Below are 13,252 nucleotides of genomic sequence, written 5' to 3' on the forward strand. Positions count from 1 at the left end.
AACCAACTGCGTATCCTTAAAACAATATGAGTGTACCATGATATGAAGATTTATTATCTTGGAGATTCCATTTTTAAATGTACATTCACTTGCTTTACTGTACTTGATTCTTATAACAAATCTGTGATATTTCCTGAATTTATACAGAAAATCTATTTTTAAAAGAAACAGTCCAAGGGACAGCAAAATGTTCTCAAGATCCAGATCAAAGGTCAAGGAACACACTAAAAAAAGAAAAAATCCAAATCAAGTTTTTCTTTTATAGAAGGAATAAGGTTTAGATGAAAAAGCGTGTTTCTGCAAACATATCCTGCTAATAATTTAGTAACTCAACCGATACTCAAGCTAGAGGATATACTATTTAAAGAACTATAAACAGGATACTTTGTATTTATCCATATAAATAAGCTCTTATAACCAACAATTTTGGTTTTCTCACTTTTTTTTTGTTTTTGAGACAGAGTCTCTCAGTTTGTGGCTCCCAGTAGAGTGCAATGGCATCATAGCTCACAGCAACCTCAAACTCTTGTTCTCAAGTGATCCTCTTGCCTCGGCCTCCTAAGTAGCTGGGACTATAGGTGCCTATCACAAAGCTCAGCTATTTTTAGAGACAAGGTTTCCCTCTTACTCAGGCTGGTCTCCAACTCCTCAGCTCAAACAATCTACCCATCTTGGTCTCCCAGAGTGCTGGGATTATAGGTGTGAGCCACCAAGCCTGGCCATTTTCTCACACCTTAATTAAGAAGTTTACAAGTAATGAAGCTTCTTTTTTGTAGAATGAAGGATAAAAGGAATAGTAAAGTTTTCTCTCTACAAATTGTGTATGTGTAATAAATTTTCTCCTTGGGCGGCGCCTATAGCTCAGTGAGTAGGGCGCCAGCCCCATATACCAAGGGTGGCGGGTTCAAACCCAGCCCTGGTCAAATTGCAACAAAAAAATAGCCGGGTGTTGTGGCAGGCACCTGTAGTCCCAGCTACTTGAGAGGCTGAGGCAAGAGAATCACCTAAGTCCAGGAGTTGGAGGTTGCTGTGAGCTGTGTGATGCCACAGCACTCTACCAAGGGCGATAAAGTAACACCCTGTCTCTACAAAAAATATATAATAAATAAATGTTCTCCCTACAATATGATCCTAGATCTTTAAAAGTAAAATATATCAACTAATATTAAACTTGATATAAAACTTCATTGTAACTTGAATAATCAATATACCCGACCTAATAGTATGTTCCTAAATAGATACATCTTGCTAAGTTACAATTTAAACTTAGAAAGATTCGCACTAAATTAAGGGCATTGACAAAGACTCATTTGTAATACCAAAGAATCATTTTGAAGTGTGAATAATTAATCCAATTTATCTGGTTTATAAGTCTGGAATTTTTATACCAGGCACATCTGTACTCTACTTGAGTACAGCAAGATACAAATGTAAATTCATTAACACATTCCATCATAACTAATTATACAGCCCACTTTCTGCTGCTATTTAAAAATCCAGAAGCTGAGCTGGTAGCTTACACCTGAACCGTAGCACTCTGGGAGGCTAAAGTGAGATGATGGCTTAAAATCAGGAGTTCAAGACCAGCCTGAACAACAGCAAGACCCCAATTCTATTAAAAACAGAAAAATAGCCAGGTGTGGTGGCAGGCACCTGTAGTTCCAGCTATTGGAGAAGCTAAGGCAGGAGGATCACCTGAACCCAGTAGCTGGAGGTTGCTGTAGCTAGGCTGACGTCACAGCACTCTAGCCTAGGTGATAGAGTAAGACTCTGTCTTAAAAAAAAAACAACAAGAGAAAACAAGAAACCTTTCTTACTAACTTGTTTTACTGTTTAGTTACCTGAAGTCAAGAAGTTTCCTCTTGGAAAAAAAATCTAACCTTTTATACCTGACGCTTGGGCCTCAAATTCTCTTCTCTGTTGAGATGTCATATGACAAACAGAAAGCATTAGAAGCCCTCAGTGGATGAAAATGGCATATAATGTTAAAAAGTTAAATGTTAGCAGGGCGCGGTGGCTCACACCTGCAATCCTACCACTCTGGGGGACTAAGGCAGGTGGACTGAACTCAGGAGTTCGAGACCAGCCTGAGCAAAAGTGAGACACTCATTTTAGAGAAAAAAACAAAAAAGAGCCAGGCCCTACTTATGGTGGGCACCTGTAGTCTCAACTACTTAAGAGGCTGAGACAAGGGGATCACTTCAGCCTAAAAACCTTAGAGTTTGAGGTTGTTTATGAGCTATGATGCTGTGGCACTCTTCCAAGGGCAACAAAGCAAGACTTTATTTAAAAAAAAAAAAAGTTAAATGTTATTTGGTCCAGTCAAATACCATAGAACCTCTGTAAGTTGACCACCCAAGGGACTATAACCAACTGGTCAACATGAGGAACTAGGCCTACTGTACTGATACATACATGTGGTGCACACATGTCCAGTCTATGAACTTAAGGAGGTGGTCAACTTTGCAGATTCTGCTGTAGTTTCCACTCTAATGACCAGGAAAAGCAAACACTTTACACTCATATATTATTCCGTATTCAAAGTCCATTCAAGTTTGAGTCTTTAAAATCAGATTCCTGGCCAAAAACGTAGATTCCTTAGTAACTAAAAACACCAAGATGATAGTCAAAACATTTCCATTTTTTTCAAAAAGGGTTAAAAAGAAATGTTTGTGCTTATAAAGATACAGCAATTGAAGAAAATAATTAAGGGCCATTTGAAAACAGCGATTTAAAGTTACTGGTTTAATCAATTACAAGTAATGTGAGTGTTGTCAAACAGAAACGGAAAGTTAAATTTTGGAGAAACAGAATGAAAATTAGTAGTTTTGCAACACAACGCAACAGGTAAGCAAATGGATGTAAGCAAATAAGAAAATGTTTTTAAATTATAAGGCTCCTAGAATTTTTACATTTCACAAAAAGTTACAGTTAAGTACAACCATTTCTCACTTAGAACTAAACTGTTACCTCCCCATGAGGCATTTTCCAATAATTTTCTTCTGTCCTTTTTCTGCTAGATAGTTAGAACATCCGATGTTCAGACATTCTTTCCTGATTACTAGAAAGAATTATGTGTCATACTGATCCGTGTGTTTCAAGACTAGAGCCTGAATTTCAAGACTAGAGGCTGATTTTTTATTTATTTTTTTTTTATTTTTGAGACGGAGCCTCAAGCTATCCCCCTGGGTAGAGTGCCATGGCATCACGCTCACAGCAACCTCCAACTCCTGGGCTCAAGTGAGTCTCCTGCCTCAGCCTCCCAAGTAGCTGGGACCACAGGCGCCCGCCACAACGCCCGGCTATTTTTTGGTTGCAGCCATCATTGTTGTTTGGCAGGTCTGGGCTGGGGATTCGAACCCTAGGTGTATGTGGCTGGCGCCTTAGCCGCTTGAGCCACAGGCGCCGAGCCTAGAGGCTGATTTTTTAAAAATAGCCTACTTTTTCCTTCTTTCCACTCTCCACCTCACTGATTCCATGCTCTGGCATGTAACATTTAACTGCCCTGGGTCTGGCTAAGCTGGCCAATACCATATAGTATAAGCTCCTCACAAGCTCCACCTACACCAACCATGCTGGAGTGGGAAGCAGGAACACATTTGCAAGAATGAGAAAACACCTTTTGAATACCTAAATGAATCTTCCATACAATCCCAGACTCCCTTTTCAAATAGGAACTCAGTTTCCCAAATGGTAATTTCCTCCATCAGTGAATGGCAGTGATAACACAAAATCATGCAAAATATTTTTCAATTTCATCACTTCACTTTCATCTTTGCTTCTACCTCCCTCTGTATCCTCCTTATTTCGTTGGCTTGTAGGTACTCAAGATTCAAATGCCTTTGGAGAACCACGGTGAAAACGAAATGAAAGTATTTCAAAATTTAATCAGAGAATATATGCCCTCCCCATCATTCCATCTATCTCTATACTTCAGGAAGGGTTTTTTAAAATAATATTTTTATGCTAGTCCTCTGATTTAAAAAAAAAAAATCACCTCTTATTTCTCTGAAAATATGTAAAGGAATAATTCTTGCTTTTTGTGTAAAAAGAACTGTAGCATGTATGAACTAGACATATCAGTGTAAAGTGCAAAAGAAAACAACTAAAATCTTGTTAAATTCACATTCTAAGTTATAAAAGTGGATGACTGCAAAACAATCTGGCTCAAAGAAAGATAGATTTCGGGTCAAATATGACTGTTCTTGAATAAATATTTCGATGTTGGCAGAAGTTCCTGAATTTTAAAAGAAAATTTCGATGAAAAATAATCACCCCCATTTTAGAGACTTGCTGAATGTATATATGGACAGCATTAAATTCAACTAAGCAGCAACAACAAAAATACGCCTGTGGCTGCTCCAATTTACTGAGGTTTGCAAATGCACAGCAATGTTTGAGTACATTAAAGAAATGCTTTAAAACAAGTGACGCAGCCATCAGAGTCATTTTGTGTTTGAAATCTTCCGAGATTAATGAATTACACACAAAAAATTTGCAACTAACTTTTTAAAATTCCAGATTTCATTTTGGGGAGAGAAGGGAAGAAACTAGGGTCTCACTCTGTTGCCCAGGCTAGAGTACTACGGCTTCAGTGTAGCTCACAGCAACTTCAAACTCCTGGGTTCAAGGGATCCTCCTGCCTCCGCCTCCTCAGGAGCTCTAACTACTGACACCAACCACCATGCCCGACCAATTTTTTTCTATTTTTAGTAGAGACAGGTTCTTGCTCAAGCTGGTCTTGAACTCCTAATCTCAAACAGTCCACCCACCTCACCTTTTTAGAGTGCCAGGATACAGGTGTAAGCCACGGATTTCTACATCCACAATGTCTAATTATCTTTTTTTCATTTACTTTTTGTTTTAAAAAAAAAAATCAAAAAAAGTCAGGTGCAGTGGCTCATGCCTGTAATTCTAACACTCAGGGAGGCTGAGGCAGATGGATCACTTGAGCTCAGGAGTTTAAGACTAACCTGGGCAAGAGTGAGACCCCATCTCTATTAAAAATAGAAAAAAAACTAGCCAGGCATTGTGGCAGGCACCTGTAGTCCCAGCTACTTGGGAGGCTGAGGCAAGAGGATCCCCAGAGCCCAAGAGTTTGAGGTTGCTGTGAGCTTTGATGACGCCATGGCACTCTACTCAAGGCAACAGAGTAAGACTCTGTATCAAAAATAAATACATAGTCTAAAAAGCAATTTTTACTTTAGAATTATATAACAAAAGAATAAATGCTCCAGGTGTTCTAAACTACAATGAAAAGTTCATTAAAAAGATACAGATACACTGATTATATGCTCTGTCATGTAACATTTAACTGCCCAAGGTCTGGCTACCCTGGCCAATACCACATAGGATAAGCTCCTCACAAGCTTAGCAAATATTTTCTTCCATTATCATTTACAAAGAACATGCGTTTATTGTCATAATCATTTCAGAGAAAGACACAAAACAGAATTCTTCCACAGTCAGATGGATTCTACTTAATCTTCGCACTGTTCCGCAGAAAATTAAGTAAATTTTCCCTAACATCTTTCATTATGAGAATTCTTAAAAGGTTCTTGTATCAGATCTATTCACTTGTTTTCCTTTTATCCCTAAGGTCAAATAAAAATTTGACCTCAGATTTTGTTAGAACCTAAATGAGAGATTTTTTTTCTAAATACTTCAAACAATTTTATTTCATAAAACTAGTTTTGAGTCAATTACATCTTCATATGTATTACCTTGAATTCCATTCAATCTTCTTTTCAATGCTGAGATTATTAAAACCTGGAGATACTTTTGCTGAAAACCAGTAACTTACAAAGTGGAAAAGAAGCTGGAAGGTGAAAAAGCTGGTACAGACAATGCTGATGGCCTGTGTCGTGTTCGTATCCATATTTCTTCAACCTGTTTGGAGAAATGACAGCTATAAACTGTTATCTCATGAAGAGCCTAGATTAAAATCTTTCTAACACATGGACTGCCACATAAGAAAAAAATATCTTTCCTGTGGCCACCACTGTATGTGACTCACAACAAACTTATTCGATCTGTTTCTGAGAATTGACTCTTTTGTCATTCCACAAGTATTGAGTTGTGTCTGCCATGGAACTGGAGTGGTCCTGGATGAGGACCTCTGAACTGGAGTGGTCCCAGATGAGGACCTCTGAACTAGAGTGGTCCTGGATGCAGACCGCTGAATCACACCCCCGAGCACATGCAACAATGTCATATTGCTGCGTGCTATAGTATTGATTTTGTTCAAAGAACCATCAGGCAAACATTCAAAATGAAATGCGCAATCAGAAGTCGTGGAAATCAGAGAACTCAGTCCAGCGCATGTGGCAGCCTTGGGCAGGCCAGCCAGGGCAGGGCTCCAGGAGGTGGAGAGACACGCCAATTGACGGCCAAAACAACGAGCAGAGGTTTCGTAGCTTCACAAGACTACAGGCTCAAACTAGCATGAGTTAAATACAACTCATATGGCAGTTAATGTGTTAAAAAGCATATACTTGTACTTTTAGTAATTTTTAAAATTTAGCACAAATGTAAGAATACATCATCAAAATGTGGAAATAGCCTAAATGCCCACCAACCCAGGAATGGATAAACAAGCTGTGGTATATATATACCATGGAATACTATTCAGCCATTAAAAAATATGGAAACCTGGGTGGCACCTGTGGCTTAAAGGAGTAGGGTGCTGGCCCCATATACCAGAGGGGTCAGGTACAAACCCAGCCCTGGCCAAAAACCGAAAGAAAAAAAAAAGATGGAGACTTTACATCTTTTGTATTAACCTGGATGAAAGTGGAACACATTACTCTTTTTTTTTTTGAGACAAAGTCTCACTATGTCACCCTTGGTAGTGTGTGACGTGGCATCATACCTCACAGCAACCTCAAACTCTTGGGCTTAAGCAATTTTCTTGCCTCAGCCTCCCAGGTAGCTGGGACTACAGGCACCTGCCACGATGCCCACAATTTTTTGGTTGTAGTTGTCATTGTTGTTTAGTAGGACCAACCTAGGCTCAATCCCATCAGCCTCAGTGCATGTGACTGGCACCCTACTCACTGAGCCATGGATGCCGAGCCTGAAACACATTATTCTTAGTAAAGCATCATAAGAATGGAAAAGTAAGAATCCCATGTACTCAATTTTGATATGAGGAAAATTAATGACCTAGTACATGGTGGAAGGTGGAGGATAGGGGAAGGAGGGAGAACTGAGAGGGAAGAAGGGAGTAGGGTGGAGGGGTCACAGTGCATGATACACCTTTTTGAGAGTGGGACACAATTATAAGAGGGACTTTACCTAACAAGTGCAATCAATGTAACCTGTTCTTTGTACCCTCAATGAATCCCCAACAATTTAAAAAAAAGGTATATATCTGAAAGACCAAAAATCACTTCACAACAAAGATATCTGCAACAGATTGTTCACTGCAGCTCAATTCATAATTGCCAATTCATGGAAGAAACCCAAGTGCCCATCAACCCATGAATGGATTAATAAATTGTTGTATATGTACACCGTGGAATATTATGCAGCCTTAAAAAAAGATGGAGACTTTACCTCCTTCATGTTTACATGGATAGAGCTGGAACATATCCTACTTAACAAAGTATGTCAAGAATGGGGAAAAAATCACTCACACTTTCATATGAAAGATAAATCACAACTATAGCCCAAGATGAAGGGAGGGAAGGGGGGGAGATTGAATGGAAGGAGGGTAAATGGTGGGACCATTCCTATGGTTCATATTACAAGGGTACATGTCAATTCTATTAAGTCAAGAGCATAAATGTCTTAACACAATAATTAAGTAAATGAGGTGAAGGCTGTATTAACTAGTGAGATGTAAGCATTCCAAATTGTATATAAAAATCAGTGCATTGTACCCCATAAAGGCATTAATGTATACGTGATCTATGTGTTTATGACCCAATTAAAAAAAAAAAAGAATTTTTGGCCTTTTGTGTGTTTTTCACTTATTTGTTATATATCTTACGTTTGTATTTAAAACAAATAGGAAAAACCTATTACCTTAAAAATCAATATTATAAATTTCAGAAGACATTTTAGTATGATTTTCAAATTTATCTAAGTCTTATAGAGTTTAACATTAAGAGGGAATTTCAAATGCTGTAACTGAAAAGTACTCTTTTAATATTATTTTATTCAACTTAGAACAAATCACCTGATTTGTTTATGCCTCTACTTCCTCATCTATATAAGGAGTTAGCTGGATGATTTCTAAAAAACTATCCAACCAAAGATCATAGCAGAACTAACATTAATTATGATGATAACACAAAAATTACATAATAAAAGCTAATCACACAGCAGGATAGACATTTAAACAAAATTTGAATCTTAAGAAGAATAACATAAACTTAGAAATAAAAGCATACTATTGTCATTGTTTAAATTAGTATTTAACTTTAAAAAAAAACAATTCTTAGCCAGACGTTGTGGCGGGCACTTGTAGTTCTAGCTACTTGGAAGGCTGAGGCAAGAGAATCCCTTAAGCCAAGAGTTTGAGGTGGCTGTGAGCTGTGGCACCATGGCACTCTACCAAGGGTGACAAAGTGAGACTCTGTCTCAAAAAAAATCCTGCAATCACACATATCCTTGGACCAAGGACCTCCATGGCTTTTTATCTATTTAAACAACAACGAAAAAGGATTTTTATAAAAAGGGTAGTGAAAAGAATAATAATATGCATATATTATTATATATATATACACAAAGTATGTTTTCTATCTTACTGACCTGAACTTTGTCTCCTAAAAATCTTAGGAATACTTAGGATCAAAAAAAGACATTAATGCATTTGCTCATATCCAGCACATGTAACACTTCTATAGCTCCATCTCGGATAGAACCGATCCTCAAATGAAAAGGAAATGAATCAATACACATTTCCAGCTGCCTAATGTGAAGGAATAAAGTCACCTACTGAAGCCAATTCCCCAGAGAGAACCCAAGCCACTGACTGTACTAGCAATAAACCTACTTCATTCCCTTCCAACCAGGATATCATAATAAGAATCAGTCTCCCACAGGGTCCCTTCCCACAGAATCTGTATGTCTGTAATGAATGCTTTCCTCATTTTTTTTTTTTTTTGGTGTATATGCTTGGTAAAAACATTGATATTATAATTCTTCTCTGTGGGACTCTATTACCTTTATTGCTCATTTACTTTTTCTTTAATTCGACATGTGTTTATTGAGTATTAAAAATTTAATCTGTGCCCTTTTGCCTAGGTTTAATATTAATCAAATAATACATAAAAGTTTTGCACATATAATAGCACTATTATAATTATCCAAGTGAGAAAATAGTTTTCTAAGATTAAAGCAAATAGAGATCTGGAGGGCAGGTGGATAGATAATTGAAGAAAATGGAATCACTAAGCAGAAGAGAGTGGACGTGGAATGTTAAAGGTGAGAATAGAGGCTACCGTATGCTCCCTGCTGGTCCTGGGGCAGAAGGGAATGAGCTGCTTGGTTACTTCTGTTAAAATTCAATGCATAGGCTCGGAATCTGTAGCTCAGTGGTTAGGGTGCCAGCCATATACACAGAGGCTGGCTGGTTCAAACCCGGCCCGGGCCTGCTAAACAACAATGACAACTGCAACAACAACAAAAAAATAGACTTAGTGCCTGTAGTTCAGCAGCTAGGGCACCAGCCACATACACCAGGGCTGGCAGGTTCGAAGCTGGCCCAGGCCTGCCAAACAACAATGACAACTACAACCAAAAAATAGCCGGGCGTTGTGGCAAGCACCTGTAGTCCCAGCTACTTAGGAGGCTGACGCAAGAGAATCACTTTAGCTCAAGAGTTTGGGGTTGCTGTGAGCTGTGACACCAAAGCACTCTACTTGGGGCAACGTAGTGAGACTCTATCTCAAAAAAATAAAACAAAATAAAATAAAAATAAAATTCAGTGCACACAATGAGCATTTATTTCATGACCGTTCATTAAAAGTCATCATAAAGCATACTTATGTCATGCAACACTAGCCATTTTACAAATTGTTAATTTAACCAGTGTATTTAAAAGCATTTGATTTGCCATTCAGAAATTTACAGTTCCCTCAAATCAAGTTCTTTTTTTTTTTTTTTTTTTTGCAGTTTTTGGCCAGGGCCAGCGCCCTACTCCTTTTGAGCCACAGGCACTGCCCCCCAAATCAAGTTTTGACTAATTCTTTTCATATCAGATGAGATGAATACTTCATATTTTCAACACAATTATTTTCAGTTAAGTCTTTGGGATAAATGTTGGTAAGTCTCCCTTTGCAAAAACGTTTCATTTAAAACTAAATAAAGAGCTCCATCTATGCAAGCTGTGGCTTCTGTCAAGGGCTCAACAGACAGAACCTAATCAAATTGTTCCAGCCAGGTTTTGCTTCCTAATAAGCAGCTGCTTGCTTAATCGGTCATGCCAAATCAAGGACTAATCTAGATTTCTAACACATTTCCTTAGAAAAAACAAGACTTGTGTGATAGGAAGCGATTGCTCCTGTTCATCCTGAACATGATAAAAATGATGTTCATTAGTAACATATGTTAGGGGCCTGACAGAGCATATTTAGGATTACGCAGTGAAAGTAGAAAAGCATTAGGCCGAATTCATATACCTCTACATGGGGCTACAGCTGGCAGGAGACTGGGACACTAGCTGGCTTTGGAATAGCAGCTCAAATGGGAAATGTTTCGTGACAACTCACAAGAGCGTCTATGGCCAGGCGTGGTGGCTCATACCAGTAATCCTTGCACTCTGGGAGGCCAAGGCAGGTGGATGGGATTGCTTGAGCTCATGAGTTTGAGATCAGCCCAAGCAAGCGGGAGACTCTGTCTCTACTCAAAATACAAAAGATTGAAGTAGAGGATTGCTTGAGCCCAAGAGTTAGAGGTTGCTATGATGACACCATAGCACCCTACCCAGGGCAACAGCTTGAGACTCTGTCTCCAAAAAACAAAAAATTAAAAAAACATTTTAACAATGTTGATTCTTCCCAACCATGGGCATGGTATGGGAAAACTTCTCCACTGCTGGTGGGAATGCAAACTAATACGTTCCTTTTGGAAAGGAGTTTGGAGAACACTCAGGAATCTAAAAACTGACCTGCCATTGGATCCTGAAATTCCTCTACTAGAAGTATATCCAAAAGACCAAAAGAAAATCACTTTACAAAAAATATATTTGTACCAGATTATTCATTGCAGCTCAATTCGTAATAGCCAAGTCATGGAAGAAGCCCGAGTGCCCATCAACCCATGAACGAATAAATTGTGGTATATGTATATCATGGAATACTACACAGTCTTAAAAAAGATGGAGACTTTACCTCTTTCATGTTAGGGACCTGGAGAATATTCTCCTGAGTAAAGTATCTCAAGAAAGGAGGAAAAAGTACCCAATGTACTCAGTACTTCTATGAAACCAACTTACATTTACTCACACTTTCTTACGAAACATAGATCACAACTATAGCCCAGGATGAAGGAGAGAAGTGGAAGGGGAAGTAGGAGGGGAGGGGTAGGTTTGATAGAGGGAGAGTAAACGACAGGACCACACCTATGGAGCATATTGCAAGGGTACAAGTCAAATCTGTCAAGTTTATTTAGAACATAAATGTCTTAACACAATAATCAAGTAAATGAGGTGAAAGTTATGTTCATTGGTTTGATGTAAGCAAGCCAGATTGTATAAAAAAATCAACACATTGTACCCCACATATACATAGATGTATTCATGATCTATGTGTATATGACTTAATAAAAAAAAAGGCAAATACCACACAAATCCACTTACATTTTTAAAAAAGTGTCTAGACACAAGCTCTACAGTATAATGACCCATCTTGAACGGTGGACACCAAAGAAACTCTTCCAGAGACCTGCTGAATACAATGTTTGTACTTTTCACCTCATAGATGCTAGTTTCTCAACAGGGAAGAAAATAAAAAGGTTTGAAATATAGTCATAGGGCACATAACAACGCTTTGGTCAATGACAGATCACATATATTATGATGTTTCCTTAAGATAATAATGGAGATGGCAAATTCCTATCACCTAATGACATGGCAGCCTTGCGAAGCTGTGGTGTGACACATCACCCTCGTGTCTGGGCGATGCTGGCACAGACAATGCTACTGCACTGCCACTAGTATAAAAGCCTCGTACATACAATTATGTACAGTACATAAGCCTTGATGATAATGAATATTACTGATTTATGTATACATTACATTATTTTAAAGGTACTCCTTCTACTTACTAAAAAACAGCAGCTGTGCGTCAGTGCCTGTAGCTCAAGTGGCTAAGGCACCAGTCACATACACCAGAGCTGGCAGGTTCAAATCCAGCCCGGGCCTGCCAACAATAATGACAACTACAACCAAAAAATAGCTGGCGTTGTGGCAGGTGCCTGCAGTCCTAGCTACTTGGGAGGCAAGAGAATCACTTAAGCCCAGGAGCTGGAGGTTGCTGCAAGCTATGATGCCACAGCACTCTACCCAGGGCAACAGCTTGAGGCTCTGTCTAAAAAAAAAAAAAAAGAAACCAACAGCTGTAAAACAGCTCAGGCCAGTCCTTCAGGAGGGATCCAGAAAAAGCCATTACTATAGGACATGACAACTCTGTGCGTATTACTGTCCTGAGGACCTTCCAGTGGAACAAGACATGGAGGCGGAAGACAGTGACAGTGATAATCCTGGCTCAGGGTACGCCTAGGCAAATGTGTGTGTGTCCTAGTTTTTAACAAAAATGTGTAAAAGGTTAAAAATATTTAAAGAGAAAAAGCTTATAGGCTCTTTTCACAAGATGGCACCAAAAGCGAAGAAGGAAGCTCCTGCCCCTCCCAAAGCCGAAGCCAAAGCAAAGGCATTGAAGGCCAAGAAGGCAGTGCTCAAAGGCATCCACAGCCACAAAAAAAAGAAGATCTGTACATCACCCACCTTCCAGCGGCCAAAGACTCTGAGGCTCCGGAGGCAACCCAAATATCCTCAGAAGAGCACCCCCAGGAGAAACAAGCTTGACCACTATGCCATCATCAAGTTCCCCCTGACCACTGAGTCTACCATGAAGAAGATAGAAGACAACAACACACTTGTGTTCATTGTGGATGTCAAAGCCAACAAGCACCAGATCAAACAGGCTGTGAAGAAGCTTTATGATATCGATGTGGCCAAGGCCAACACCCTGATCAGGCCTGATGGCGAGAAGAAGGCATATGTTTGACTGGCTCCTGATTATGA

General features: G+C 39.0%; 1 protein-coding gene and 1 pseudogene across 2 annotated transcripts in view; one reads left to right on the plus strand and one right to left on the minus strand.

The window, feature by feature from the left end:
* Positions 1-13,252, minus strand: part of LOC100942881 (transmembrane protein 56) — a 64,858-nt gene that overhangs the window by 30,640 nt on the left and 20,966 nt on the right. For both annotated transcript variants that reach the window (XM_003784135.2, XM_023509854.1), the window contains exon 2: positions 5,724-5,889. In XM_003784135.2, coding sequence (XP_003784183.1) covers positions 5,724-5,878 — 155 coding nt within the window. In that variant the 5' untranslated portion in view covers positions 5,879-5,889. The remainder of the gene's footprint in view (positions 1-5,723; positions 5,890-13,252) is intronic.
* On the plus strand, positions 12,783-13,235 carry LOC100941723 (annotated as a pseudogene).

This window comes from Otolemur garnettii, unplaced genomic scaffold (genome assembly GCF_000181295.1).
Source record: "Otolemur garnettii isolate 467f Iridium unplaced genomic scaffold, OtoGar3 scaffold00010, whole genome shotgun sequence".
Lineage (NCBI taxonomy): Eukaryota > Metazoa > Chordata > Mammalia > Primates > Galagidae > Otolemur > Otolemur garnettii.